Source organism: Elephas maximus, chromosome 5 (genome assembly GCF_024166365.1).
Source record: "Elephas maximus indicus isolate mEleMax1 chromosome 5, mEleMax1 primary haplotype, whole genome shotgun sequence".
NCBI classification, from domain to species: domain Eukaryota; kingdom Metazoa; phylum Chordata; class Mammalia; order Proboscidea; family Elephantidae; genus Elephas; species Elephas maximus.
The window spans coordinates 68329578-68355262 of NC_064823.1; the positions used below are offsets into that span (position 1 = coordinate 68329578).

The 25685-nt window shown below is 39.6% G+C and overlaps 1 protein-coding gene across 7 annotated transcripts in view; it reads right to left on the reverse strand.

Annotated features, from left to right (window-relative positions):
• AFF1 (ALF transcription elongation factor 1) overlaps positions 1-25685 on the reverse strand; it is a 227247-nt gene that overhangs the window by 27225 nt on the left and 174337 nt on the right. For all 7 annotated transcript variants that reach the window (XM_049885769.1, XM_049885768.1, XM_049885770.1 and 4 more), the window contains 4 exons: positions 16659-16713; positions 16497-16537; positions 14064-14220; positions 7485-8429 (listed from right to left, as the gene is read on the reverse strand). In XM_049885769.1, coding sequence (XP_049741726.1) covers positions 7485-8429; positions 14064-14220; positions 16497-16537; positions 16659-16713 — 1198 coding nt within the window. The remainder of the gene's footprint in view (positions 1-7484; positions 8430-14063; positions 14221-16496; positions 16538-16658; positions 16714-25685) is intronic.

Genomic DNA, 25685 nt, shown 5'->3' on the forward strand with positions numbered 1-25685 from the left:
GAGCTGCTGACCTCTTGGTTAGCAGCAGAGCTCTTAAACACTGTGCCATCCGGGTTCCTCTACACTGAACAAGTGACCTCTAAGGTTCTTTCAGCACTCCAATTTTAAGACTATTATCTTCCCCCAAAGGGGAGCAAATAAGTTTGGTAATGCTTGGAACACACACAGGAAGACTGGAGAAACAGCTCTCTGGGAACTTCTGGCATTTCCTGGTGATCTGCCTCTGGAAGAGCTTCAATAAGACGCAACGGACACCATGTCCAAGATAGCACCAACAACGGGGGCAAGAACTTGCTGAGAAGACAGATTCACTAGGATAAGTACTACAGAAAAGCAAAGTTAATCTGCTTTTTGTTTATTTCTTTGGTGAGGAACACAGGCACTCAGATGGTCTAAAACAGCCTTAGCTGCCACATGTTATAAGGCTCTTCTCAGGGCACCTAATAGACATGAAGAAATTAGATGCTGAGTGGCCTTAAGAAATAACAAAGGATGACTTTTCAAATCCCTGATTTTGAAGGATAGTATCTGAGGGATGTTGACCTGCAAAAACAACTCAAGAAAAGGCAGTCGGATTTTCATGGGATGGAAGAAATGAATCACTTGTGCTCAGGCAATAAAAATGCACATTCTCCCACTACATTCCATAACTTCCTTCCCTACTCCTCAAAACTCACATTTCGTACATAAATGACCACATTGAAATTTGTTTCCAAAAACATCAAAGTTTCCTGGTCACTAAAGAAACTATTTAAAAAGAGGAAAAGACTTGAACAGATATACCCAACTCCTTGTTCAGTAACTTGTCTAAACGAATGCTAAACCCGTTGCTGTCGAGTTGATTCCGACTCATAGTGACCCTATAGGACAGAGCAGAACTGCCCCTATAGAGTTTCCAAGGAGCACCTGGTGGATTCAAACTGCTGACCTTTTGGTTAGCAGCCATAGCACTTAACCACTATGCCACCAGGGTTTCCAAATGAATGCTAAGACAATTTATGTGAAAAATGGATTAGAAAATCACTGAATTAAAATGGGATGTTACCTATATAGGTATCTAGAACAATCCCTGGCTCACAAATGGAGCTCTCTATATCTCAGATGTGTTTTTAGAATGCTCCTAATAATACTGGCCAGCTTGTGTTTAATATTGTACCCCTCAACTTCAATTTGTCTTCTAATCTAGAGAAGTTGAGCGTGGCTTAAAATTTATGTAAGAGAAAAAATAAAAGTCAAAAAGTACAAAGTTCATAGAAGAAAAAATAGGCTCAACATTAAAGGTCCTAATACACAACATTAACAGGATACAAACCATAACCAACAACACAGAAACTCCAGAAGATAAGCTAGATAACTGGAAACTTCTAAAAATTAAACACTTAATGTTCATCAAAAGACTTCACCAAAGACATTCAAGTAGCTAACAGATATGAGGAAATGAGTGAAATCAGTCAGTTGCAAAAGGACAAATATTGTATAAGACCACCATTACAAGAACTTGAGAAATAGTTTAAACTGAGAAGAAAACATTCTTTTGTGGTTAAAAGAGGGGGAAGGGAGGGAGGGTGGGAGAGGGGTACTCACTAATTAGATAGTAGATGAAAACTACTTTAGGTGTAGGGAAAAACAGCACACAATACAGGGGAAGTCAGCACAATTGGGCTAAACCAAAAGCAAAGAAGTTTCCTGAATAAAATGAATGCTTCTAAGGCCAGCGTAGCAGGGGCAGGGGTCTGGGGACCATGGTTTCAGGGGACACCTAAGTCAATTGGTATAATAAAATCTATTAAAAAAACATTCTGCATCCCACTTTGAAGAGTGGCATCTGGGGTCTTAAAATCAATAGCAAGCAGCTATCTTAAGATGCATCAATTGGTCTCAACCCACCTGGATCAAAGGAGAATGTAGAACACCAAGGACACAAGGTGATTACGAGCCCAAGAGACAGAAAGGGCCACATGAACCAGCGACTACATCATCCTGAGACCAGAAGAACTAGATGGTGCCCGGCTACAACCGATGATGGCCCTGACAAGGAACACAACAGAGAACTCCTGAGGGAGCAGGGGAGCAGCAGGATGCAGACCCCAGATTCTCTTAAGATCAGACTTAATGGTCTGACTGAGACTAGAAGGACCCCAGTGGTCATGGCCCCCAGACCTTCTGTTGGCCCAGGACAGGAACCATTCCCGAAGCCAACTCTCCAGACATGGACTGGACTGGGCAATGGGTTGGAGAGGGATGCTGGTGAGGAGTGAGCCTCTTGGATCAGGTGGACACTTGAGACTATGCTGGCATCTCCTGCCTGGAGGGGAGATGAGAGGGTGTAGCCGGTTAGAAGCTGGCAAAATGGACACGAAAAGAGAGAGTGGAGGGAGACAGCGGGGCTGTCTCATTAGGGGGAGAGTAATTGGGAGTGTGTAGCAAGGTGTATATGGGTTTTTGTGTGAGAGACTGACTTGATTTGCAAACTTTCACTTAAAGCACAATAAAAATTATTTAAAAAAAAAAAAAAAGACTTCACCAAAGAGAAGCTACAGATTGGGAAATTTGGGGGGGCTATTACAAATCAGACAAAACTCTAATCTCTAAAAACTACAAGAATATCCAATACCTCTACAACAAAAAGACAAATAGTCCAATTAAAAAATGGGCAAAGGAAATGAACAGACACTTCACCAAAGAAAACTTTCAAGTGGCCAACAGACGCATGAGGGAATGTTTGCCATCACTAGCCTTTAAAAACAAAAACCCAGTGCCATCGAGAAATGCAAATCAAAACCAAAATGAGATACCATCTGACCACCCCATCCCCCTAATTACTGGCATGAATCAAAAAAACAGGAAATAAACACTGGAGAGGCTGCGGGGAGATCAGAACTCTTATGCACCGCTGGTGGGAATGCAAAATGATACAACCATTTTGTAAAACAATATGGCACTTCCTTAGAAAGCTAGATACAGAAATACCATATGATTCAGCAATTCCATTCCTAGGAATATATCCTAGAGAAATAAAAGTCGTCACATCGATAGACATATGCACACTCATGTTCACTGCAGCATTGTTCACAACAGCAAAAAGATGAAAACAACCCAGCTACCCATCAACAGATGAACGGATAAACTATGGTACATACACACTATGGAGTATTACGCAATGATGAATCTGTAAAGCATTTCATAGCATGGATGAATCTGGAGGGCATAATGCTGAATGAAGTAAGTCAATCACAAAAGGACAAATATTGTATGAGACCACTACTATAAAACTCATGAAAAGGTTTACACACAAAAAGAAATAATCTTTGATGCTTACGGCGGGGGGCGGGGGGGGGGGGCGTGGAGATGGGAAAAACACTAAATAGACAATAGATATGGGTAAGACAGTACACATTACTGGGGAAGTCAGCACAACTTGTACAAAACAAGGTCATGTAAGCTCCACAGACACATCCAAACTCCCTGAGACCGAATTGCTGGGCTGAGGGCTGTGGGGACCTTGGTCTTGGGGTACATCTAGCTCAACTGGCATAACACAGTTTATAAAGAAAATGTTCTACATTCTACTTTGGTGAGTAGCATGTGGGGTCTTAAAAGCCTGTGAGACCAGCCATCTAAGACACTCCACTGGTTTCACCCCTTCGGGAGCAACGGACAATGAAGAAAACTAAAGATAGAAATGAAAGATTAGTCCAAAGGACTAACGGACCACAACTAGCACAACCCCCACCAAACTGAGTCCAGTACAGCTAGCCGGAGTCTGGCTACCACCACTGACTGCTCTGGCAGGGATCACAAAAGAGGGTCCCAGACTTACTGGCCTGACAGACCAGAGAAACCCTAAGAGTATGGCTCATGGACACCCTTTTAGCTCAGTAATGAAGTCATTCCCGAGGTTCACCCTTCAGCCAATGATGAGACAAGCCCATAAAAGAAGACAAGACTAAAGGAGCACACCCGCCCAGAGGGAAGAACTACAAGGCAGGAAGGAACAGGAAAGCTGCTAATAGGGAACCCAAGGTTGAGAAGGGAGAGTGTTGACATGTCATGGGGTTGTTAACCAATGTCATAAAACAACATGCATACTAACTGTTTAATGAGAAACTAGTTTGCTCTGTAAACCTTCATCTAAAGTACAATAGAAAAAAAATTTAGGGAAGAAAGGATACTAATTTTACACAAAACTAAGAAAGTAAAAGAGGTCAAAAACTGCCCCCCTCCCCCACCAAAAAAAAGAGAAAATATATAACAGCATTTTAAAATCTTGTTACCAGGTTGAAAAGATTCTGAAGTTTATGTAAGGAGTACAGTATGAACTGATGCCTACGTATCTTCAATTCTCTCTACTTCTCCTCATAAAGTTTCCCTACCCGCACTCCTTTTGGAAGTGCAAGAAACATGAGTACATTTCAATATGGGCTCCACATCTGATGGCTTCTGTTATATCCACCATTAACTCTTTATGATCATCTTCTTCTCACCCTTTTAAGTCTAAAATGTCTTCCAGGATCTGGAAACCCTCTGGAAATGTTTGCTAAATTGTGGGAGAGACTCCAAAGGAGTTTAAAATAAAAACACTTAATGCTACAATGTGAGGGATCAGGCACATTCTTTAAATGCTTTGACCCTGTCCTTAGAGAGCTTGTTCTATTGTTTACACTTAAAAAGAAGAAAATGCAAAACAAGTCTTCACTATTTGCACTTGGGAGAAAATACTCAGGCCTAAAAAGAAGAACCTCTTGCCTTGCGCCCCGGGGGGCCCAGACCACAAGCCAGATTACCCAGGGGAACAACTGTGCTTGTCAGAGGGCTAGAGACAGACGGAGGCCCTGAGTAAACAAAGCCAGGGAGTTGAGGAGGAAAGGTGGAAAGCCAGGGAAGCATCTGAAATCAGTATTAAATTCAATAAGGAAGGAGCTCTGTTTGTACAGGGGTTAAGAGTTGAGCAGTTTGAACCCTCCTGCCCCTCCCCAGGAGAAAAGACCTGGTGATCTGCTTCTGGAAAGATTTCTGTTGCTGTCTAAGTCAATTCCAACTCATAGTGACCCTATAAGGTCAGAGGAAAACCACCTCATAAGAGTTTCCAAGAAGCAGCTAATGGATTTGAACTGACAACCTTTTGGTTAGCAGCTGTCGCTCTTATCCACTGTACCACCAGGGCTCCCCTGCAGAAAGCCCTATGGGGCAGCTCTACTCTGTCCTATAGGGTTGTTACAAGTTGGAATTGACTCCACAACCCCAAGGAGTTCAGTATCTCCCACCCGGGATCCAATAGTAAATTAAAAAAAAGACAAGTAATTCTCTGATCGTGAAATACGTATGTAGTTGACTCATTTTTATATTCATCTGAAAGCTTCTAGCAATGTTTTTGACTAGTGACATATGTCAGGAAGGGAATTCCTGGTTGCCTAGATCCATGATGTCTCTAAAAACTGGACATCAGGGATTTCTCTGTCCAAAGAACTAGCTTTGCCTAATCATGGGCCCAGGAGTGAGGCTCTGCTCCAGCGGTTCTCAGCTCCACTGGGCACTGGGATTACCTGAGAAGCTTTCATAAACACCAACTGGGGGAGAGGGTACCCTGCCATCAGTATTAAAGGCTCCAGAGGGGTCTGAACTGTGTTGCCAGAATTTGGAACTACTGGCTCAGACCCTGATCCCATCACTATCCTCCATAAGACAGGCAGACTGTTCCCAGGGCCATATCCCCCCCATCTGCTTCCAGAGCTTTATAGAAATCCTACAGTTGATTAAGATGAGGGAATCATCATTTCTGCATGCTCTAGACAGAAAGACAAATGAGCTGCCCTAGAGGAGCTTGGCCAAGTGCTGGGCAGGCTTATAGAAGAAGGCCCAAGTCTCATTCTGAACCAGGAGAGCACTGCTTGGGCTGTGTGTTTCCCTGTCTAGAGCTGCAATCAATGCTTCTAGATTCATATTAGGGCATGAACTGGGCTGAAAACTATCTTGGAGGTTCTCCAATTTCTAACATTTCCACTTGGTTATTAGGCATTTTAGATGCTGATGCTTCTCCTCGCTTCAGGTAATACATAAGGTTAGCATGAAGTATGTTGGGGGAATGGATATACAAGACTATGGGATATAGGTGACTGAAGATTCCCCAGGAGGAGAAGGTAAATAAATCAAAGTTTTCTCAGTATATCAGTTGCAGGTAGCTTTTTCCTAGCAATTCCCTCCATAAAGTTTTGTACCTTTAAAAAATATACACACACAGAGTTTTTTAAAGTTTTCTGACAAGAGAATATACCTCCTACTACATAAAACAGCACCACCAATTAGCGCTAGATCCCACCCCACTCTACCTGTCTGCTCTAACTATGGTGGCAATACACATCCTGCCCCCCCTATACTATTTGGTACAGTTGCATTGTATTTTTAACCTTGTAATCGCCTGAATCACAAACATGACAGCAGGCTTCCATTATCTTTTTTACATTTGTTATTCTCTTCACAACTGAGTAAAAAGTTTTTCATGTACTCCTATGAGTGTTAAAATTTTTATTTCTTCTCAGTAGAAGAAAGGTGGCCCCTGTGCTCCTGTCTCTGAATCTTGGGCAGGTTTGCTTGAGAATGCCACTAAGGAAAAACTCACTTATCCCTCACCATCGTGAATAAGCAAAAAATTGTTCAAAAGTTCAGTGGTCTAGAATAAAGGACATAAGGAGACCATCCACAATAGCGGTATGTCCAAGTAAGAGAAGGTCTTAAATAATGAACAAATTTTAAAAAATTATAACTAAGTCCATTCCTTAAACTAAACTTCAATCTGTAATAGATTTTTAATACTTCACAACATTCCAGCCTGCGTTACTCGAAAAGATATCCTAAACATGCATTAAATAGCTTTAACTTTTTTTTTTTTTATATGTAATGTTCTGCTATATTAATAAAAGTCATTAATGGAGTTCAGACATTCTGAGTCTGGTAGTTTCACAATAATGAGGTGTCAGATGGCGGTCTGTTAAAATAAAATAAGTATGTAATATTGGTACTAAAAAGATCGTACTATAGGAGTAAAATTTAGGGTATAGCAGTTCTTTCAGTAGTTCAGAATACTAATTCACATTTCAATTTATGAAGGCCTTAATTTCTAGGACAAAGCCCAATGGGTCAGGTGGTAAATACCAACGTCACCAGAATAAATAAAAACTTATTCCCAAAGGCTACGTTACCCTAAAGGAAGCTATCATCTTTAATGTATGCCTCATCTTTTTTCAAACTGGCAAGACTGATGAAGGAGCTTGGCATTTGTTCATGTCTCTGACCACAGAATGGGAAGCATCTATCAAAGTCCAGACTCCTTAGGAGCAAAGGATACATAAAATCAAAATGGAGATTTCCAATCTCTCCTGAGACAACTCAGAGTTGGGTTTAAATCAAGAGCCAGTCAAAGGGCCAACCCCAAGCCAACAGCAGGTACATTACACACTGTCGAGGGATGCCAGTCTCCACATACTCACCTTCCTCTTTTTGGCCAATTTGCTTGAGTTGTCTGAGTTTCTCTTCTCAGAATCATGCTTCTTCCCTGTGGGGGGTTGTTTATCTTCCAGCTTCTTTTGGCGGCGCCCCTTCCCAGGTGGCTGGGGTATCCGGGAGAGAAGGTCTAGGGTTATCTTCACCATCAAGCTGTTTTGGGGAGGAGTGTCCCTGAGCGGTGAAAGCAACTTGGTGTCTCTCAAAGGCAACGGGAGTTTGTCTTTTCTGCGGTCCTCTTGGACGACCACCGCTTGTCGGCAGCCACTAGTCCTGCTGCTGCGGCCACTGCTGGGTGGGCCCTGGCTCTGAGTCAGGGGAACAAGAGCGAAGTGCTCAGGGCTCCTGTCCTCCACATTGTCCTTCGTGGGTTCAGGGGCTGAGAGCGCCTTGGAGGGGGCAGGAGGGCTGCTCTTGTGCTTCTTCCTTTCACTGGGGGTGGGCACCGCTGGTTTGGGCTCTTTGTTTTCTCCAGCACGGGGCCTTCCTTTCGTCTTCACTTTGGGCTTGTCTTTGGAATTCTGGTCTTTGGAGCCATAAGGAAGAAGTCCTGGCTCACTTTCCACCTGCAAGCTGGCCTGCAAATCTGCCTGGGCAGAGGCCTTGACTGGTTTTTTGGGTTGTTTGGTTGCAACAGTTTGCCTCTGTGGGGGCTCCTGCTGTGCGGGAGACTTCTGACAGCTTCTCTTGCCAGGGTGGGGGCCTTCAGAAGGGACCCGGAGAGTTTTGCTAGAGCTCTTGGGGGCAGGGTCTTTGGATTCAGAATGCTCCTGACTAGTGCTGCTGCTGCTGTCGCCGTTCCCCTTGCCCTTACTGTCCTGGTGACGATGCGGTGGCTCTGTGCTCCCAAGGCCCTCTGGTAGCACAGCTGGTTGGTTGACTTTGGTCAGCCAGTTGTCCAGCTGCCATTTATTTGTTGTAGGTGGCTCTGGCTAAAAATAAGGAAAAAGAAGTGTTAGTTATTGATGATAACCTATTCTTTTGTGCTTAGTTATCCAACTGTACCGGACTATCCTGAGGAGGCAATTATTTCAAAAACCAAAGAATGAAGGCCCTATTTACCCTCCTCTAATTACAGGTCAGTAAGTAGTCCTAAGTAGTCCTATAGGGTCACTGTGAGTGAGAATCGACTTGATGGTAATGGGTATGGTTTTTGGTTTTGGTTTAGCTCTTTTGTGGTGCAAATGGTTAACATGCTTGGCTGCTAATGGAAAGGCTGAAGGCTTGAGCCTATCCAGAGATGCCTTGGAAGAAAGGCCTGGTAATTTACTTCCAAAAAATCAGCCACCGAAAACTCTTATGAGGCAGAGTTCCACATTGACACACATGGGGTTGCCATGGTTGGAAATGACTCCATGACAACTGGTTGCTGGTAAACATAGGTCAAATTCTATGACGATTAACTCTTAAAAGAAGTCTTCAAAATTTCTGTGATATGGGCATTTGATTGTGGTAGATACTAATAATAGACCACTGACAAATGCTGAGAAATCTTTACAATATAAATATTTTGTTCTAATGATAACTACGGAGCCCTGGTTGCACAGTGGTTAGGAACTATGGCTGCTAACCAAAAGGCTGGCAATTTGAATCCACCAGCCACTCCTTGGAAACCCTATGGGCCAATAGTATTCTGTCCTACAGAGTTGCTATGAGTCAGAATTGACTCGACGATAATTTTTTTAATGATAATTATAGCACAATTTAAACAAAAATGACATATTTTGGCACATTTAACTATCTTGTTAGAGAATATAAGGGAAAAATGAAGAATAAAAAGAATTCTTGTATAAACAATTTTCAGAAGAAGGCTAATGAATAAACAGTCTTAGTGATAATCCATGGGTTTCACGCTTTATGGTTCCTGACATATTTCAATTGAAAATAACTTTTCTTCGAGCACAGCTAAGACCTGATTTCCTTTCTTTTATTTACTTAAAAATGTTATATAAACATTTACATGCAACAGGTTTACCAGTGTATACTGATTTTCAAATTTTACACCTTCATGGAAAGAGTCAAGTGAGGTCACATTAGCCAAGTACTAGTCCCATTTGGATTCTTTAAAAAATATATACAATTATGAAACACATTTTCTTGTTAACGGCAACCTGGCCTGAAATATGAACAAGCACCTATGACCCTAATAAACACAGGCAGGCTCCAGAGCACCAGTTAAAAGCAGTGAGATTTCACGGATTATCTGCACAACTGATGTCAGCAAATAAACAAAAGTTCCTGAAGGCCACTGTTATCTTAATTGTTATTTAAATCCTTGTTGCTAACTAACTATTAATGCAACCAAACACATCTCTCCAACTAGCTGTGAGATCTTATTGACAGAATGACAGAGACCTCTGAGTCTCCCAAGTTCCACTACAGTGTCTTACATGTGTTGTTGTTAGGTGCCGTCTCACGGAGACCCTATAGGACAGAGTAGAACTGCCCCATAGGGTTTCCAAGGGGTGGCTGGTGGATCTGAACTGCTGACCTTTTGTTCAGCGTATAAAATAGTGAATATTTATTTGAGCATTCCTGTAGATATATTGCTGAGCCTATAAATTTTATATCATATAGAAAAATATCAGTACCTAATAGAATGAGTAATGGTTCTATATTTTTAAAGGCCGTATATCACTGGCATGTTACATGTGTTTTTTAAGATCCTTTCTGACAGGTTCGTTTGTATGAGTGACAAGATCAAACACACAACAGACCAGGAAGGTACTGAAAGATATTCTACACGGTATTATAACTGATTAGATTATGGGAAAGGAGACCACAACAGTGGGTAGACAATTTTTTAGGGTCAGAATGCTGACAATTTTCCCAGTGGAATATGTTCAATTCTAGAATCCAAGTAATTCAACTTTATAAAAACATGCAAACTTAATACATGCAAGGTGTAGATATAATGTAAAAGGCTTCTGGACCAGAGTAAGGCTAAGTAATAAAATAATCAGCAAGGTACTTTGGGTTTAGTGTGATTTTGAAAGCAGAGAACTAGGAGGAACTTTAAGGAAGTAGATAGGGCCATACTTCACCCAGAAAGATGGCTGCATCAGTCATTTTTCTGCTTATCCCACACTACTCCTTATTACAACATACTAAAAGCTCCCTTTGCTTAAATCAGCTCTATAACCGTGCTCTCATTTGAATTTCAGGGTAGGCAGGGAGGGAGGAAAGAAGAGAGGGAAAAAGAAAACTACTGTTAGGTGCCAGGCGTTTCGTCACATGTAATCTAAAACTGTATTCAATGGTCTAACAAGACACGATGATTGTTAAGGGTAAATAGATTAGTAACTACACCTGCTTGTCAAACATTATTTTCTGCAAAGACTTGAGGATGTGGTAACACCAGGAGTTAACTGACTGGGGAAAGAAGTGAGATAACATTACTTGCCAGTCATGTCTGAAAGCCAGACCCTTGATCCTTCTTCAGGAAAGGTGTGGATCTATCTTATTCACACGCTTCGTTTACAAATGCATCCCAACCACTGGCAGGCTCTTTAGAAGAGTATTCATGAGTGAACCAAAAAAAGCAAGCCAGGGCACTGGGGTTTTTTTTTTCCTGGTATAAATAACATCTGCTTTTTGTCTGCCTAAAACAGGGCAGTATAAGACACATTTTTAGTACTTAAATGAATGTCCTGGTTACAGAAATAAAATGTATTTTCTTCCACTGTGGTCCTAAGAATGTTCAGAAGGGAAGTGCATGGCCCAAAGGTAGGGCACAATTGAGTTGGTGTGCCCAGAAAGGGAAAGGGGTAGGGAGTAATCCCTTTTTTGTACCTAAGGAGCATATCAAGTTGTAAAATGGGTAATATCCTTTAAGGTATGGTATTATTTGGGTGTTGATATGTGAGAAATTCTTACATAGGGATTGATTAAAAATAGATTTTAAAATAAATTTTAAGTGTATTAAGTTTTGGACAGGATCAAGGTTTAGCCTTTCACTTCCTCCTCTGTCTTTCCCCACGCCTGCTCTGTCCTCCCAGTGCGGGCACAAATCAAATGCTGCAAATTATTATTATTAACAGCTTTTATAAATGTTTGACCCTGTTCCTTTACCTCTCTAATCTCTCAAGTTGGCAAAAGTTAATGTATTTTAGAAATGAATTATAGTATTGACTAAGAAGTTCTGAGCTCTGTAACAGCTCAAAAGCAGAGTGGTGGGGGAGAAAAGAAGAAAGCAGCAGCATGGTGCAATAGGGAAACTACAGGCTTCAGAGCTAATGGCTGTGTGTTCGAATTCTAGTTCTAGTACTTCTTTGTAAGGAAAAAAAAAAAGGCTACCAACTTTGTAGGGTTGATGGATTAAATAATTTGTGAGAAACTATCAAGGGCCCAAGAAGCAATCAATGACAGGTAGTTCACTATCAAAGGAATGGACAATGAACAGATAAGGAAAAAGAGCAGATTTCCGAATAACTGAGAATACAATGTTCTCTCATCTTTACTTAGACGGCAAAAAGGCAATGCTTCCGGTATATTTTGAAAAGCTGAGATTTACGTTATTGATTCACATTATAAAGCAGACACTGAAACAGAATCCGCAGAGGCTGTTCCAAAGTTAGGCACCAGTCCACTGGGACGAGTACAGCGCTGTTCAGATCTCATACAGTTACGGGGACTACTTTGTAAAATGGGATGACTTGCAAATGAAGCCATACAAGCAAACTGCCCAGCATTAAAAAAAAAAAAAAAAGAACTACAGAAATGAGTGAGAAAGGTAAAACTGGTGGTGCAGTGGTTAAACATTCAGCAGCTAACCAAAAGCCTGGCAGTTCGAGTCCACCAGTCGCTCCTTGGGAACCCAGTGGGGTAGTTCTACTCTGCCCTCTAGGGTCACTGTGAGTCAGAACTGACTTGCCGACAATGGGAATGGCCTATTACTGAATTCATGTTACTTTCAGCTAAAACAGAAGATATGCAATAATGCAAATATTTATTTTAAGTGTTGGGGGGGGTAGTTAAATACCTGTGGGGGGAAAATTATAGGTTTAAAACCTAAACAAAGAGAAAATATTCTTGGGGAAGATGAGCTTTAGTCCTTAAGATACAAACCATACCAAGCCTGAATTTTCATATAAATACACAAGCACAAATAAAAGCCTTTTTAGTGAGACAATAAAATAATACAGGATAGGAACATTTATTTTACATTTAAGAGGTCTCCAAATATATTCCAGTAATCTCTTGAGCAACAAAGTACGTTTTATCAATACAAACGTCAGACTAAAATTTTTCTAGTTTCAATTATTTACCAAAATCTGTACCATTTCCATTTTATTTGAATGGAATATTATTTAATCAAATTCTTTTCCATATATCAATAGTCTAGCAAGCCTGCAGATTTTCTTACTGAATAAGGTGAAACAAAGCAAAAATCTTATAAACATTAAATGTGAACAATCACACAATTTGTCTGCATAGCATATTCAATATCCTTTTTCTCAAGGCATAGAAATATTATTTAAACACCAATTAGTAGCCACACATAAATTCCTATCTAACAAAAAGTGATACCCAGTTATTTTCCCAGCCTCCTCTGCCCTCAACCCTCATAGAGGCTTAAGTCTCACTACATGATCTCCAGAGTATTCTATTAACGCTCCAGTGGAAATGCCTTGCTTTCCAAACAGCAGAGACCAATATAAGAAAATACTAATGCTTTCTTAAACATAAAGCCTCATTTCCGGGCATTCCCATTTCAAATACACAGAAGAAATTTTATTTTAGGGGGTGGTCTAATTCATCAAAAATGCCTTCCAGAATAATTCTTTTCATTAAATATTCTTGCGCAGCACAATTTTTACATTGCTACTTCCAAGTTTAGAGGGCATATGACAACCCTGTTAGTTCTTACTAACAAGTTTGTGCACTCAACAATCTAGTAAATAGCATAAGTCCTCCAGATAAATTTAGTGCTCAGAATTTTCAGTCTCATCTGTTTGTTCATCTTTTCAATACCTCCCAAGGGTGAGTGACAGGCAAACACAATCATCCCTGCTTACATGGGGCAGAAGGAGCAAGAAGCTCAGCCCTGGCAAAATCACTTTGCCATCAATTCAATGCACGGCTTTTAGTAATTCAAAAATAGAATCCCTGATGACTTTATTTCTAGTTCACGCTCCTGCCCTCTGCTAAATCAGGCTGCCTCCTTTTGATTTCCTTAATTCATGCATTTCTAAAATTTCAAAAAGAATTCTCATTAATATTAAAACATCAGCCTACAGAAAACAAGTTTTCTTTTTCAAAAGAAGGGAAAAGAAAATGGTGTGTAAACATTCCTAATCAGTTGCTCTTCCAAACAACTTTAGCAGCAACAGAGAAAACCCTATCATTTTAAACAGGAGAGAAAAGCCATCTCCCCCAAACCTCTACTGACAACTATTTGGTAAGAAATAAGTAAACGGAAACAGATGGCTCTACATGGCGCAGGAGCAGCCAAATGCCCGTGGGACAGAACTTCTCAGTCTTGTGGCCATCCTGGCCCACAAGGGACTCTCCCCAAAGACAGAATGCTGCCATCTTAGGCTGCCTCCTCGAGGGGGACACGGTACCTCAGGAGCCGGAGTGTCTAGGGGCTCATTCTCTTCGCTGTCACTTGAGCTGCTCTCACTCTCCGAGTCTGAGGAGCTGTCTGAGTCACTGGTGCTCTCTGACTCTGCACTACTGGAATGTGCTGATGCCACTGGTTCTGGAAGCGACTGGGGAGCACTGCAAAGCAACCGAAAGATAAAATTAGAAGACACCATGCAAGGTGGATTTCTTCCCTCTCCACACTCTGTCCATGCTTCTCCTACTCAGAAGGAAGGGAATCAAAATTACCTACTACCACCATATCACCCAGCTGAGAGAGGGCCCCACAGTGGCTCAAAAAAGCAGAGAAAAGCCCTTAAAACAGTTCACAAGATTCCTGCATAAAAGAGAAACCCATGAAATTTTACTCCTGAAGAACACTTCAAGGTATACAAAATTTAAGTGGTATATCAAGTCCTTTATAACAAGGGTTCCATAAACCATGGCCTGAGATGGCTGCATGAATTTTTAAATACAGTTTTATTGGAAGACATGCCGCCCATTCTTTTATGTATTGTCCATATCTGCTTTTGTGCTACAACAGTAGAGCTGAGTAGTGGCAATAGAGACTATATATGGTCAGTAAAGCCTAAAATATCTACTATCTGGCCCTTTAAGAAAGTTTGTTGACCCCTTATAACCAAAAGAACATTTATAAAAGAAAAGCCAGTATGTTCAATTCTACCTCATACCCTCTATGAGAACTAACTGTATAGTAGCCAAAGGTTACTGAATATAAATGGTGTTCCTTTGGAAAGTGAGCTGAAAGGCAAATCGCTACTCATGCTTCTTTGGCAGAAGTATAAAATGGCTCCCTCTTTATGAGTGAAAAAGCTTAGGCCAATCCCAAATACCAGCTGAAGTAAAGATTCACTGCTGCAAGCTTCAAGAATAGGGCAATAACTGTAGGTCATTGAGAAAACACATATTGATCACACTGCCAGACACGTGCAGAATTTTAAGCATCTTAAAAGTTTGCCCTAGATGGTAATAGCTAAAGTTGTTAAATCATTAACTATAATCTTAAATGCCTCCACATCTACCTAAAATTAAGTTTAAAAATAATACATTTAAGTCACTAGTTGAGGTCATCTTAAAATAAACAATAAATTAATAAATAACTACACCACTACATAATTTCCTCATATAAAATGCTATGTCAAGTTTGTGACCCTGTTTACACTAACAGCTGAAGGACTTAAGCCAGTGATGGTCAGAATGGTATAAACTTTCAATGTCACCCCTGCCTCTAAATTATCCCCACAATTTTTTTTTTTTTTTTAATTTTTTCTTTTCTCATACTTTTTGTTAGGCTACTTTGTCATACTCTCTGCATCATCATAACCCACCAGAAATTACTGAACAAAATGGTATATAAATAAATAAGCAAACCTTATGAATGAGTCACATAACTGCATGGTTTTCCTCCACATTAGCTATAACATCAGCTGTATGACAGGTAGAGGCTTTTACTGCTAATCTTTCTGAATGGATAGCCCCATCTCAAGGAAGAAAAGCTAAGAGTACAATTTAACTCTGCCCATGGAGGGCAGGTATTTGGTGCATTAAATCATTAAATTTTGGTGAGTGGAGTCTATCTGAACAGCAGCTAGATATAAAGCAACTAGTTCAAATAGTTTCCATTTCCAAACACTAAAGCATCACATTTTGTAAAATATGGCTAGCTGTTTACAGGTAAAAGGTGTCATTTTCTATCACACTAAAATGTACTGAAGGCCATTTTTAAAAGTAACTGAAATAATTTGAAAATCCACGGAATTAAGTAAAGGGGCACTATGGAAACCAAATTCTAGAAATAATTCAGCTTTTACAATTTGTAAAGATATATCAAATCTGTCATCTTCCTAAAAGTACTGGGATCCTCAGTTTAGCTTTTCAAATACTGGTTAAACAATACTGACAGAAAGTGTTTTATGCATATTCAGCACCAAGGATGTAGGTAGGCAGGTGGAGGGATTCTTACCTCTTTATAGGACTAACAACTTCTCTGTGGCTAATTTAAGCTCCAATGTATTAAACAGGTACTTTCCTTTAACTTGAGTCTCTGGGTGGTACAAACAGTTAAGCACTCAGCTACTAACTGAAAGGTTGATGGTTCAAATCCACTCAGAGGTGCCCTAGAAGAAAGGCCTGGTGATCTACTTCTGAAAAACCACAGCTACTGACAACCCTATGAAGCACCGTTCCACTCTGAAACACATGGGGGTGGGGGCTCCACGAGTCAGAATCCATTCAACAACAACTGGATTTTTTGGTTTTCCTTTAACTGTAATCCTCCCTCTTCTTTCCCACAAAAAAAAACTATGAAAGTACAAAATAAAGCTTTGTTTTTCCATTTGGTAGAAAAATGCAAACATCTGATATATAGAGGGGGTGAAATCCGCACACAGTACCTTGGAGGTGCAGATGAGGAAGGAGGAGGCTTCTCTGGGGTCTAGGCATTCACAATAGAAGAAGGATCAGAAAAAGAATAAAAAATAGGTTAGGATAAGCAGCTTAGATATGTCAGACTCATTTAAAAGGCTGCCTGATATTACGGAGTGTACAAAACTTACTTGTTCACTGTCACTGTCCTCACTGTCACTGAGCTGAAGGTCATCTTCGAGCATGCTGGAGTGGGCAGGAAGAGAGACATTGTAGACTTTAAAGCAATGTCTAATACAGTCTTTAAAAACTTCTGGCATATAAATAAGAAAATCTACCTAATGATACAAAAGAGAGATGGGAGAGGTATGTTTTATTTATCAGATGCTTTATTTTCCTGGAAATAGAAGTTTTATAATTATAACACAGAGACTAGTTTAATCCAAGCCATTACCATCTCAAAACTCAATCTTCACATGTTCTAAACTTTTAAAGCAGAACTACCACACGACAGGGATTGGGTGTCAACCCCAAAACTAAACTCCCCACCCCTAATAATCAGGGAGGACAAGGTCTAAGCAAAAACAAACAAAAGGGAAAAAAGAGAGAGGGGGGAAATACATATACGCACACATTCATTATTTTCTTCCATACCCTCTAACTTATCTAGAATAAATGATTAACCATTAAGTGAGTTAATACTGAATGAATGAATATTTGTAAAGTACTCAGAACACTGCCAGGCACATAAGAAGTGCTATACGAGAACTAAAAAATACATAAGATGTATGAAACTATCAAAGCAACTGTCTGAAAGAGTGCAACAGTTAGCTTATATTTTTGTCCAAAGGTGTTACAATTGGCCCTCCATATCTGCAGGTTCTGTATCTTGGATTCAACCAACCACGGATGGGAGAATAAAAAGTTCCAAAAAGCAAAACTTTAATTTGCTTCACACTAAGCACTATACTGAATTCACGTGAATGAAATGATGTGTAGGCACCCCCTGCTGTACCCTCCCACCATTTCACAGATCCTAAGTCTCTCTCTAGTACTCATTGTTTGAGCACTGTCCATCTTCTCGTTATTTTCTAAACAATATAGTACTGTATAACAACTATTTAAATAGAATTTACATTGTATTAGGTATTATAAGTAACCTAGGGATTACTATAAAGTATATGGGAGGATGTGCACAGGCTACATGCAATGCTATGTGATTTTATATCAAGGACTTGAGCATCCTTGGATTTTGGTATCTGCAGGGAGTCCTGAAACCCGTCCCCCAAGGAACAACTATATTAGTATTGCACTCTCTTCTTGGCACACAAAACTTATTCTTTTGCCTGCCTGCACACTAATTAATGGGAAGGATGTTGCTTAGAGAGTATGTTTAACCTTATTTCTATAGTTATAGTAGGGAAAAAAGTTAACTCATTTCCTCAAACTTACGTTAATACTAGGCACTCTGGCTTACGATGAGCCTAAATATTAAAAGGAATCATTTGCTAACCTGTACACACTTACTCAAGGAGTCCTGGTGGCACAACGGTTAAGTGCTCCACTACTAACCAAAAGCCTGCTTGTTCGAATCCACCTAAATGCTTCGGCGCAACTAGCCACTCAGTAAGAGAAAAGACCTACTGATCTGCTTCAGTAAAGATTACAGCCTGGAAAACCCTACAGGGCAGTTCTACTCTGTCACATGAGGTCACTTAAGAGTAAAAATCAACTCAATGGGGGCAGTTCTAAGTTCTGCTCCGCCACATGGGGCCAGTAGGGGTCAAAACAGACTCAACAGCACCTAACGGCAACACACTCAAATCTGAATATCCCCCTGCCCATTAACCGTCTTCTACGGAGATACCCAATATCCAATAAATGAATTAGTAATTGCTCCCTCTCACTTCTCCCTAAATTTATGAGCACGATACTGTAAGCAAAACTGAAAACAAATCTGCTGGAGAATTACTGATGCTCCAAAAAGCAAGTTACGTTAGTCGTTACAATCTTTCAGTATTTGTAAAAATACCTCTTCAATAACCTGACCAACAACTTTTTCTGCAAACCCACTACTGAAGCAGAGCAGGCATGGTTATTTTGGGAAATCCTGGTAAAATCGCTACATTTTCTAGTGCAAATAAATGTTAGTAAAGCTTGGCTCTTTGGTAACTGACCACCTACATGCAGCGTGGTGATTCTGCCAAAGAACAATTTCCACCAACAAATGTACTAAAAGCATCCTGTGATAAGTTTCTATATAAAATTAAAACTGTAAGCTACTTGTAAATGCAGATCTTGCTCAATATTTATCTTTGCTGTCGTTGTGTGCCATCGAGTCGATTCTGACTCATGGGGACCACGAAAGACAGAGTGGAACTTCCCATAGGGTTTTCTAGGCTGTTTTTTTGTTTGGTTGGTTTTTAATCTTTATGGGAGCAGATCTCCAGGTCTTTTCTGCTATGGAGTAGCTACTGGGTTTGAACTGCTGACCTTTCTGTTAATAGCTGAGTGCTTAATCATTGTGCCAACAGGGTTCCTATATTTATCTAATGGAAGTTAAATGTGTACTTTTGCAAGACTAGGAAATACAGTCTTCAGACACAGGACTTGGTAGTTAGCAATCGTAATGGTGTATAAGAAAAGGTTACTCAATAGGTTTACTGCTAAATGGTGGCTTGGTTGGTGTACATGCAAGCAAAAGATAAAACGTGTATCTTTGGAATAAACAAGGCATAATGCAACCAGAAAAAAAAAATCTGGGCAAAGTATATTCAATATTAAACCAACAACAGCATAGTAAACGGACCTCAGTTGTTTCTTAGTCACTGAATTTGTTTTGCATAAAACTGATGTGCCTTTATTTCCTGTAACATCAATGACCATGTGGTACAACTATGCTCCCTGTTGTAAGCAGAGGACTAAAAAATCTCGTAAACGTGTTCACCTAGCTACTTAATACCCAACTTCCATGATTATCTTCTCCTCAAACAAGGCAGTAAGCACATAAGAGAAAGTTCTGACTTTTAGCTCCACTTGCTATTAGGGAATAATAGGTGTAATGAAAATGCTGCCCCCTCAGAGCATTATGGAGGCATCTGCAGGTACAGAACCTACACAGGACCTGAAGAGTTAAGTGACAGTGGCCTCTGAAAGGAGACTGCTCAAGATATTTCCAGAGAAACACTTGCTCAAAAAGAAATGATAAACCAATCATCTTGAATGGAGTCAAACAGTATCTACCACTTATTTAGTATATACTAGGGACTTTACACATGGTATTTAATTTAGTCAAAATTCATGGGTATGATTTATTTGGTAAAGAATAACTGTTTCTCACACCTGAATCATCAGACACAGGTACACTGTCAGTGTCTGCCAACCCAGCCAACAGTAAGCACAGAAATCTTCCAGAAACCATGGTTTATTACACTGCCAGGAGCGAGTGAGTCAACATACGCCAGCATGTTATTAGTGTAGGGTTGACAAGAGGGAAGGTTCTAAAAATTTTTATAAATTTGTTTCATAGCTATGTAACAAAAAAGGTTACTTAAAAGCCAGAACTAAGTTTTGTCAATACAAAAAATTAATCATTAATGCCATTATGATTTTTTAAAAAACAACTGAATCTATATGGTTGATGACAGGTGACGGTTTTTCTTTTTAAAGATAAGGAAAAAAAATTTTTAAAGGAAACAGCTGCTGAAGTTCTCTGCTTTTCTCACAATTATATTTGAGACCAAATAAAACCACCATCCTGTTGGGATAAATATACCATTTTTCCCTTAAGAAAGTAAGTTACCTTTAAAATAACCACATACACTTTTTGAACTGGTCAAATAACTAATTAAACTTCCAAGGCAAAGCAGTTATTTCAAAGAAGGTGCCACCATCTGGCCTAATGTGGCACTGTTCAAAAGAAGCCAAATGCTCAGGTAGAGTAATTCTTTGAACTACCCTGTAGGTGTGACCACATTTTACAGTATTGGTTGGGGAAACTTTTTACTTAAAGGTTAAAAATAGTCCCCAGACCCTTTGTGCAAATGCATTCTTCAGGTCGCTGTTCTAGCAAAGTTTAAAGAGCCATGTGCAGGTTCTGGCAGGCACCCTCCAGTGAGTCAGAGTCCAACTGTTAGACAAGCCTCTATTTCTTTCCCATCCCTTAGCTCTGGGCTTGCTCAGAGCTTTCACTGCCAATGTTCTGTAACATTGCAATTCAAAACCAAAGATTATTTAAATAAGCTTATTTCTTGGCTTAATGCTTATTATCAGACCATACCTTTTATCTGGGAAAGAGTAAGTAAAGGCAAGGACATAGAAGTTATTTGCAATTGGTAGATCACAACCATGGTATTAGGTGTGCTTAAAATGGTACAAAAAGTAATGCTTTTCAGAAACTGCTAATGAGCATGTGAGAATGTATAAATTTGCATAATCTCACAAACTTAAAAATAGTTTGGGGGATGGCATGCAGGGAGGTGAAAGAGGTCAGCTCAGAAGCAGATTTGAAATTCCCCAAATTTACAATTCAATGAGACTTTGATTCCTTTTTTGATAATCAAGGGCAAAAATAAGGACTGCAAATGCCTTGTAGGAAAGGATGTGAGGTTCTAAGTTGTGAAGAGAACTCCATGCTGTAAACATGTTGTGAAAAAGCAGACCTTAAGCAACCGTAACAAAACTCTCCAAATGGTGGCAGTAGTTAGATGGCAGAATTCAAATTAATGGAAAGACTCCCTTATCAACTCAGAATCTATAGTAGGTTACGGGCTGACAAGATGGAGGGGAAACTGACTCAGTAGGTGATTTACTATAAAGTAAGTGCTTAATAGCTGACAGGGTAAAAATTGTTGCTAGAGGTATACAAGATGATTTAAACTTCATGGATGAAGTGAAGATTACGCGAGGTCGAATAAGGATATGAGACAAATCACAAGAGTTTGAGTAAGGGAAAATCTGGAATTCACCAATAAGGTTAAATCAGTCTGACGAGTAAGGTACTAGTCCAAGAATGACACGTTAGAAGACTAGAAACAAAATCTTAAATATTACTTTAAATTGTGTATCTACTGAATATTGTTTATAGGTATTCAGTCAAGTTTATGTGGAGTACTTTTCCTTCCTCATTTAATTTCAGTACCTGCATGTGCAAGGCACTGCTCTAGACCCAATGGACACAGCTCTCAGCTGACAAAAATCCCTGCTCCTGTGGCACTTACATTCTAGAGGAGGAAGAACTAAACTATACATTTTACCGAAGTGTAACAAGAGCTATGGAGGTGAGGAAATGATAAAAGAGACAGGGCACAGGATGGGCATGGGTTGCTCTTTCTCATAGGGTAGGGTCGTTGGGGGGAGAGAGGGGAGACCACACTGAAATGGATGTCAGACATGAGGAGAGACCTGAAAGAAGGGAGGGAGCACAGTGCAGGAGGGGCCGAGAGAGCCAAGAATAGAAAACAGGAGCTCAAAGTGGCCAGGGTGGATCATACAGAAGTATGGAGGAAGGAGGGTGGAAGATCAGGAGATAGAGAGATAGGTGGTAAGGGGTAGGTTACTTAAGCCCTTGGAATCCTTTGCAGGGCCCACCTTGTTGGCTTAAGAGCGCAGCATCCCAGAGTGGGTGAAATGCACAAACTGCCCTTATGGCTAATAGAGTCTCAGTGAATTAAAAATATGGTATCTTATTCAATCTTTCAATCCATGTTAAAATTAGTCTAGGGTGACTTATCGTGTTAAATTGCTAGTTACGATTCAAAATGAGGCTTAAATTACTCCACGATGTGTTCAAATGCCTTCAGAGGCTGCAAAAAAATTTATCAAGCCCTGTTAAGGGTGCAAGTATTCCCTGACTTCCTCTCACAATTCAGGCTCCAGATCAAATGTCACCTCCTCTAAGAGACTTTTCCTAATCTCCCTGCCTGAAGTATCACCAGCCCCCTTAAAAAGATCCTTCCTCAAGTCCATCACTATCATATCACCTTCTTTTATTTCCTTCATAACATTTATCGCTGTATGAAACTAATTCGGTAGGTGCAGTTTTTAAGTGCATATTATATGCCACACACATTTAATTATAAGATGTGGAAGACAAAGATTTTGCCTTATTGACCACAGTTTCCCCAAATACCTAAAGCAGCACCTGACACCCAGTACATGTTCAATAATTATGCACTGAGTGGATGAAGAGAGGCAATTTTTGGAAATACCTTTAAATCACATGGAGCTAAACTCAGAGAATAATATTTATGGCTACATGATTTGAGTCTAAAGTTAAAGAATGATGAGAGTGATTTTTCTTTTGCAGAACATAAGTAGAAACTAATTTACCCAACATTTAACTATTACTTTAACGGGCACTGATACATTTATTCTTACTATCCATTTTACTTGACTTTTTGCCTGAGATGAAGTCTGATAGTACACATTGTCCTAAAGAGGAGTTACCAAAGTATTTCAAACCAGGACTGCATCATTCAAGAAAAGATACAAGCCCCAAAGTGAATATTTTGAAGGCAACAATCCTTTAGCACCCTAACAGTATTAATGTAAATTATTTAAAATCTGCCTAATTTCACATCCTCACCAGAATATCCCTTCAACATTATACAAGTTTCCAGCATGAACTTGTAGGAACTACCGTGTTAAGTCTACAAGGGATGCTGTCTACAATAGATCACAGACTATTTGTCTTCTAGGGCTGGAACATATGCCACATTGAAGAGTTAAGCTGACTATTCCAAAAGACTATAATTCTCCCACGAGTCAGAGTACTGCCTCGGGGAAGATGAGGAAAGGAGAAGATTCTACATTTGGGGATTAACTATTATCTAAACATTGGTTTAATGCGTCCTAGCGGCTATAATTCTGAAATAAGCAATTTTTAAAATACTGCCTAGCAAGTTTGTTTATTTCCACTTAAGAATGGAAATTCTTAATACCCAACCTTATAAATCCACATTTCTCCTTGGCATGGGTAACACTAACTTAGTGTAACAACAACAACAAAGAAGCTGCATTCCTTATTCTCCTCCATTTCAGACCACTATCTTTACTCCTGGAAAAACAAAAACAAAATACCTTTTTTATCTAAATAACCTTCATTTAGGCTATTAAAATAATTATGAGCACTTATAACCCTGCATTTTCAATCACTTGAACCGATAAGTTGGGAATGAAAATAAAGTGAAATCTTTTCCAGCAGTGTATTATTGAGTATGGAGAATTATGACTAAGAATGGGATCTTCATGTATAAGTCTGTGATAGAACGCAAATCTACAAACCATAGGTGTAATTGACCGGAAAAAATGTTTGTTCCTTCTGTTCAAAAGAGCTGAAGAACTATGTACAAGAGACAGGGGTATAACCTCAATGAAAAATAATTTAAAAGCTTTGGACATTAGGGTGGTTTCCACCACTTCTCTAATATTTATCAGCACATAGAAGTCTCAGAGCTGCCACTGAAATAATAGACCCAGGTGAAACACCTTTGCAGAGTATAAACTAACATTTAAAGACAAGATACAAAAGGTCTTAAAAATGAAAACAAAAATTTCCTTAGGCTAAATATGATCTAAAGAAGTCACCTCTTCAGACTTAATTCTAGGGTACCTGAACTGACATTATGTGCTAACGTAATGACTGAATATTAAAATAAGCTGACAGAACATGTCTTCCTTAGTTCTTTACCAAGATATTTAAAACCAAGATAACACTTGTAGTAAAAGTTGAAAACTCAGGTTCAGTTAAAAAGGTATCAGACTCTTCCCAGCCTTTATTAACCTTGTACCATTCCTTCTCTCATGGAATTCCAGGAACAATCCCAATTCCAGTCTTCACATCCAGAGATTTCCCTCACTTAAAAAAAGAAGAAGAAAAAAAAAAAACTTTCCACTAAGTAACAAAAGTTTCAAACTGCTGTCAGGGCTAATTTCTGCCTCATTCTAAACAAGCTGTGGTGATTTCTGAGGTAAAGCCAAGAAAAATAAAGGAGGGCATCTTTTAATAAAAGATTTAGCACCTTCAGGGTAAAGGGTAAGAAGGGAGAAGGAAGTTAGCCATAATAACAAATACAGCCTTTACAGTTTCTAAAATAGTATCTAATATCTAATTATTTCTCAAAACACACAATCCCTCCGATATGCATCGAATGGATGGATGTGAGGCTGACAAAAACACCCACACCAATAAACTGCATCTGGTTGCAGAACAGGAGAACTGTCCAACAAGTATATAAAGGATACAATAATTGCATAGAAAAAGGAAGTGCTTTGTACTTTGCCCTCAATAATCAAAAGATCCAAGCCTTGGAAAGGAAAAGGAATCCAGAGCCAAGAGCCCTTAAGCAAATATATCCTCCCCTAAACTTAGGAGCAAATAGCACTAACATCCTAGCTAATCAGTTACCTGCAGAGCTTTGCAGATGAAATTCATTACTTGAGAAATAACCAGAGTTTAACTATAGAGATAAAAGTAATGGATTTAGCATATATTTCTCTCACACTTACATCCTCCTACCACCCTACTACTCCCCACCCAAGTGTGGGACAGATGTAAAACCTAATGCAGAATGTTCATAAGCTTTTTCTCTAATGCTAACTCACTGGTGTTGGGTCAATTCCGACTCAAAGTGGCCCTATAAGACAGACTAGAACTGCCCTATAGGGTTTTCCAAGGCCGTAATCTTTATGGAAGCAGACTGCCACATCTTTCTACTGTGGAGTGGTTGGTGGTTCCAACCGCTGACCTTTGAGTCAGCAGTTGAGTGCTTAACTACTTCACCACCAAGACTCCTTTCTCTAATGTGAGCCCCCGTCTTTTTGCCTTTCCAAATGTTCTTGTCTAAGGATTCCTAAGTACTAGTAACTCTGAAAAAGCGTTAAAACCTAGAGTGATTTTTTCTTCTTCTAAATTTTATTTTGTTGATGTTGTTGAGTATACAACAAAACAAACACCAATTCAACAGTTTCTACCTGTACAATTTAGTGACACCGATTATATTCTTTGAGTTGTATAATCATTCTCACCCTCTTCTGAATTGTTCCTCCCTCATTAACATAAACTCACTGTCCCCTAAGGTTCCTATCTAATCTTTCAAGTTGCTGTTGTCACTTTGGTTCCACAGAGATAGTTCTTAAAAAATGCTCAAGGTAGACCTTTTTTTTTGTTAGTTAAGCTAAACTACTATTCAGCCTTAAGATGACTTCAGGGATATTCC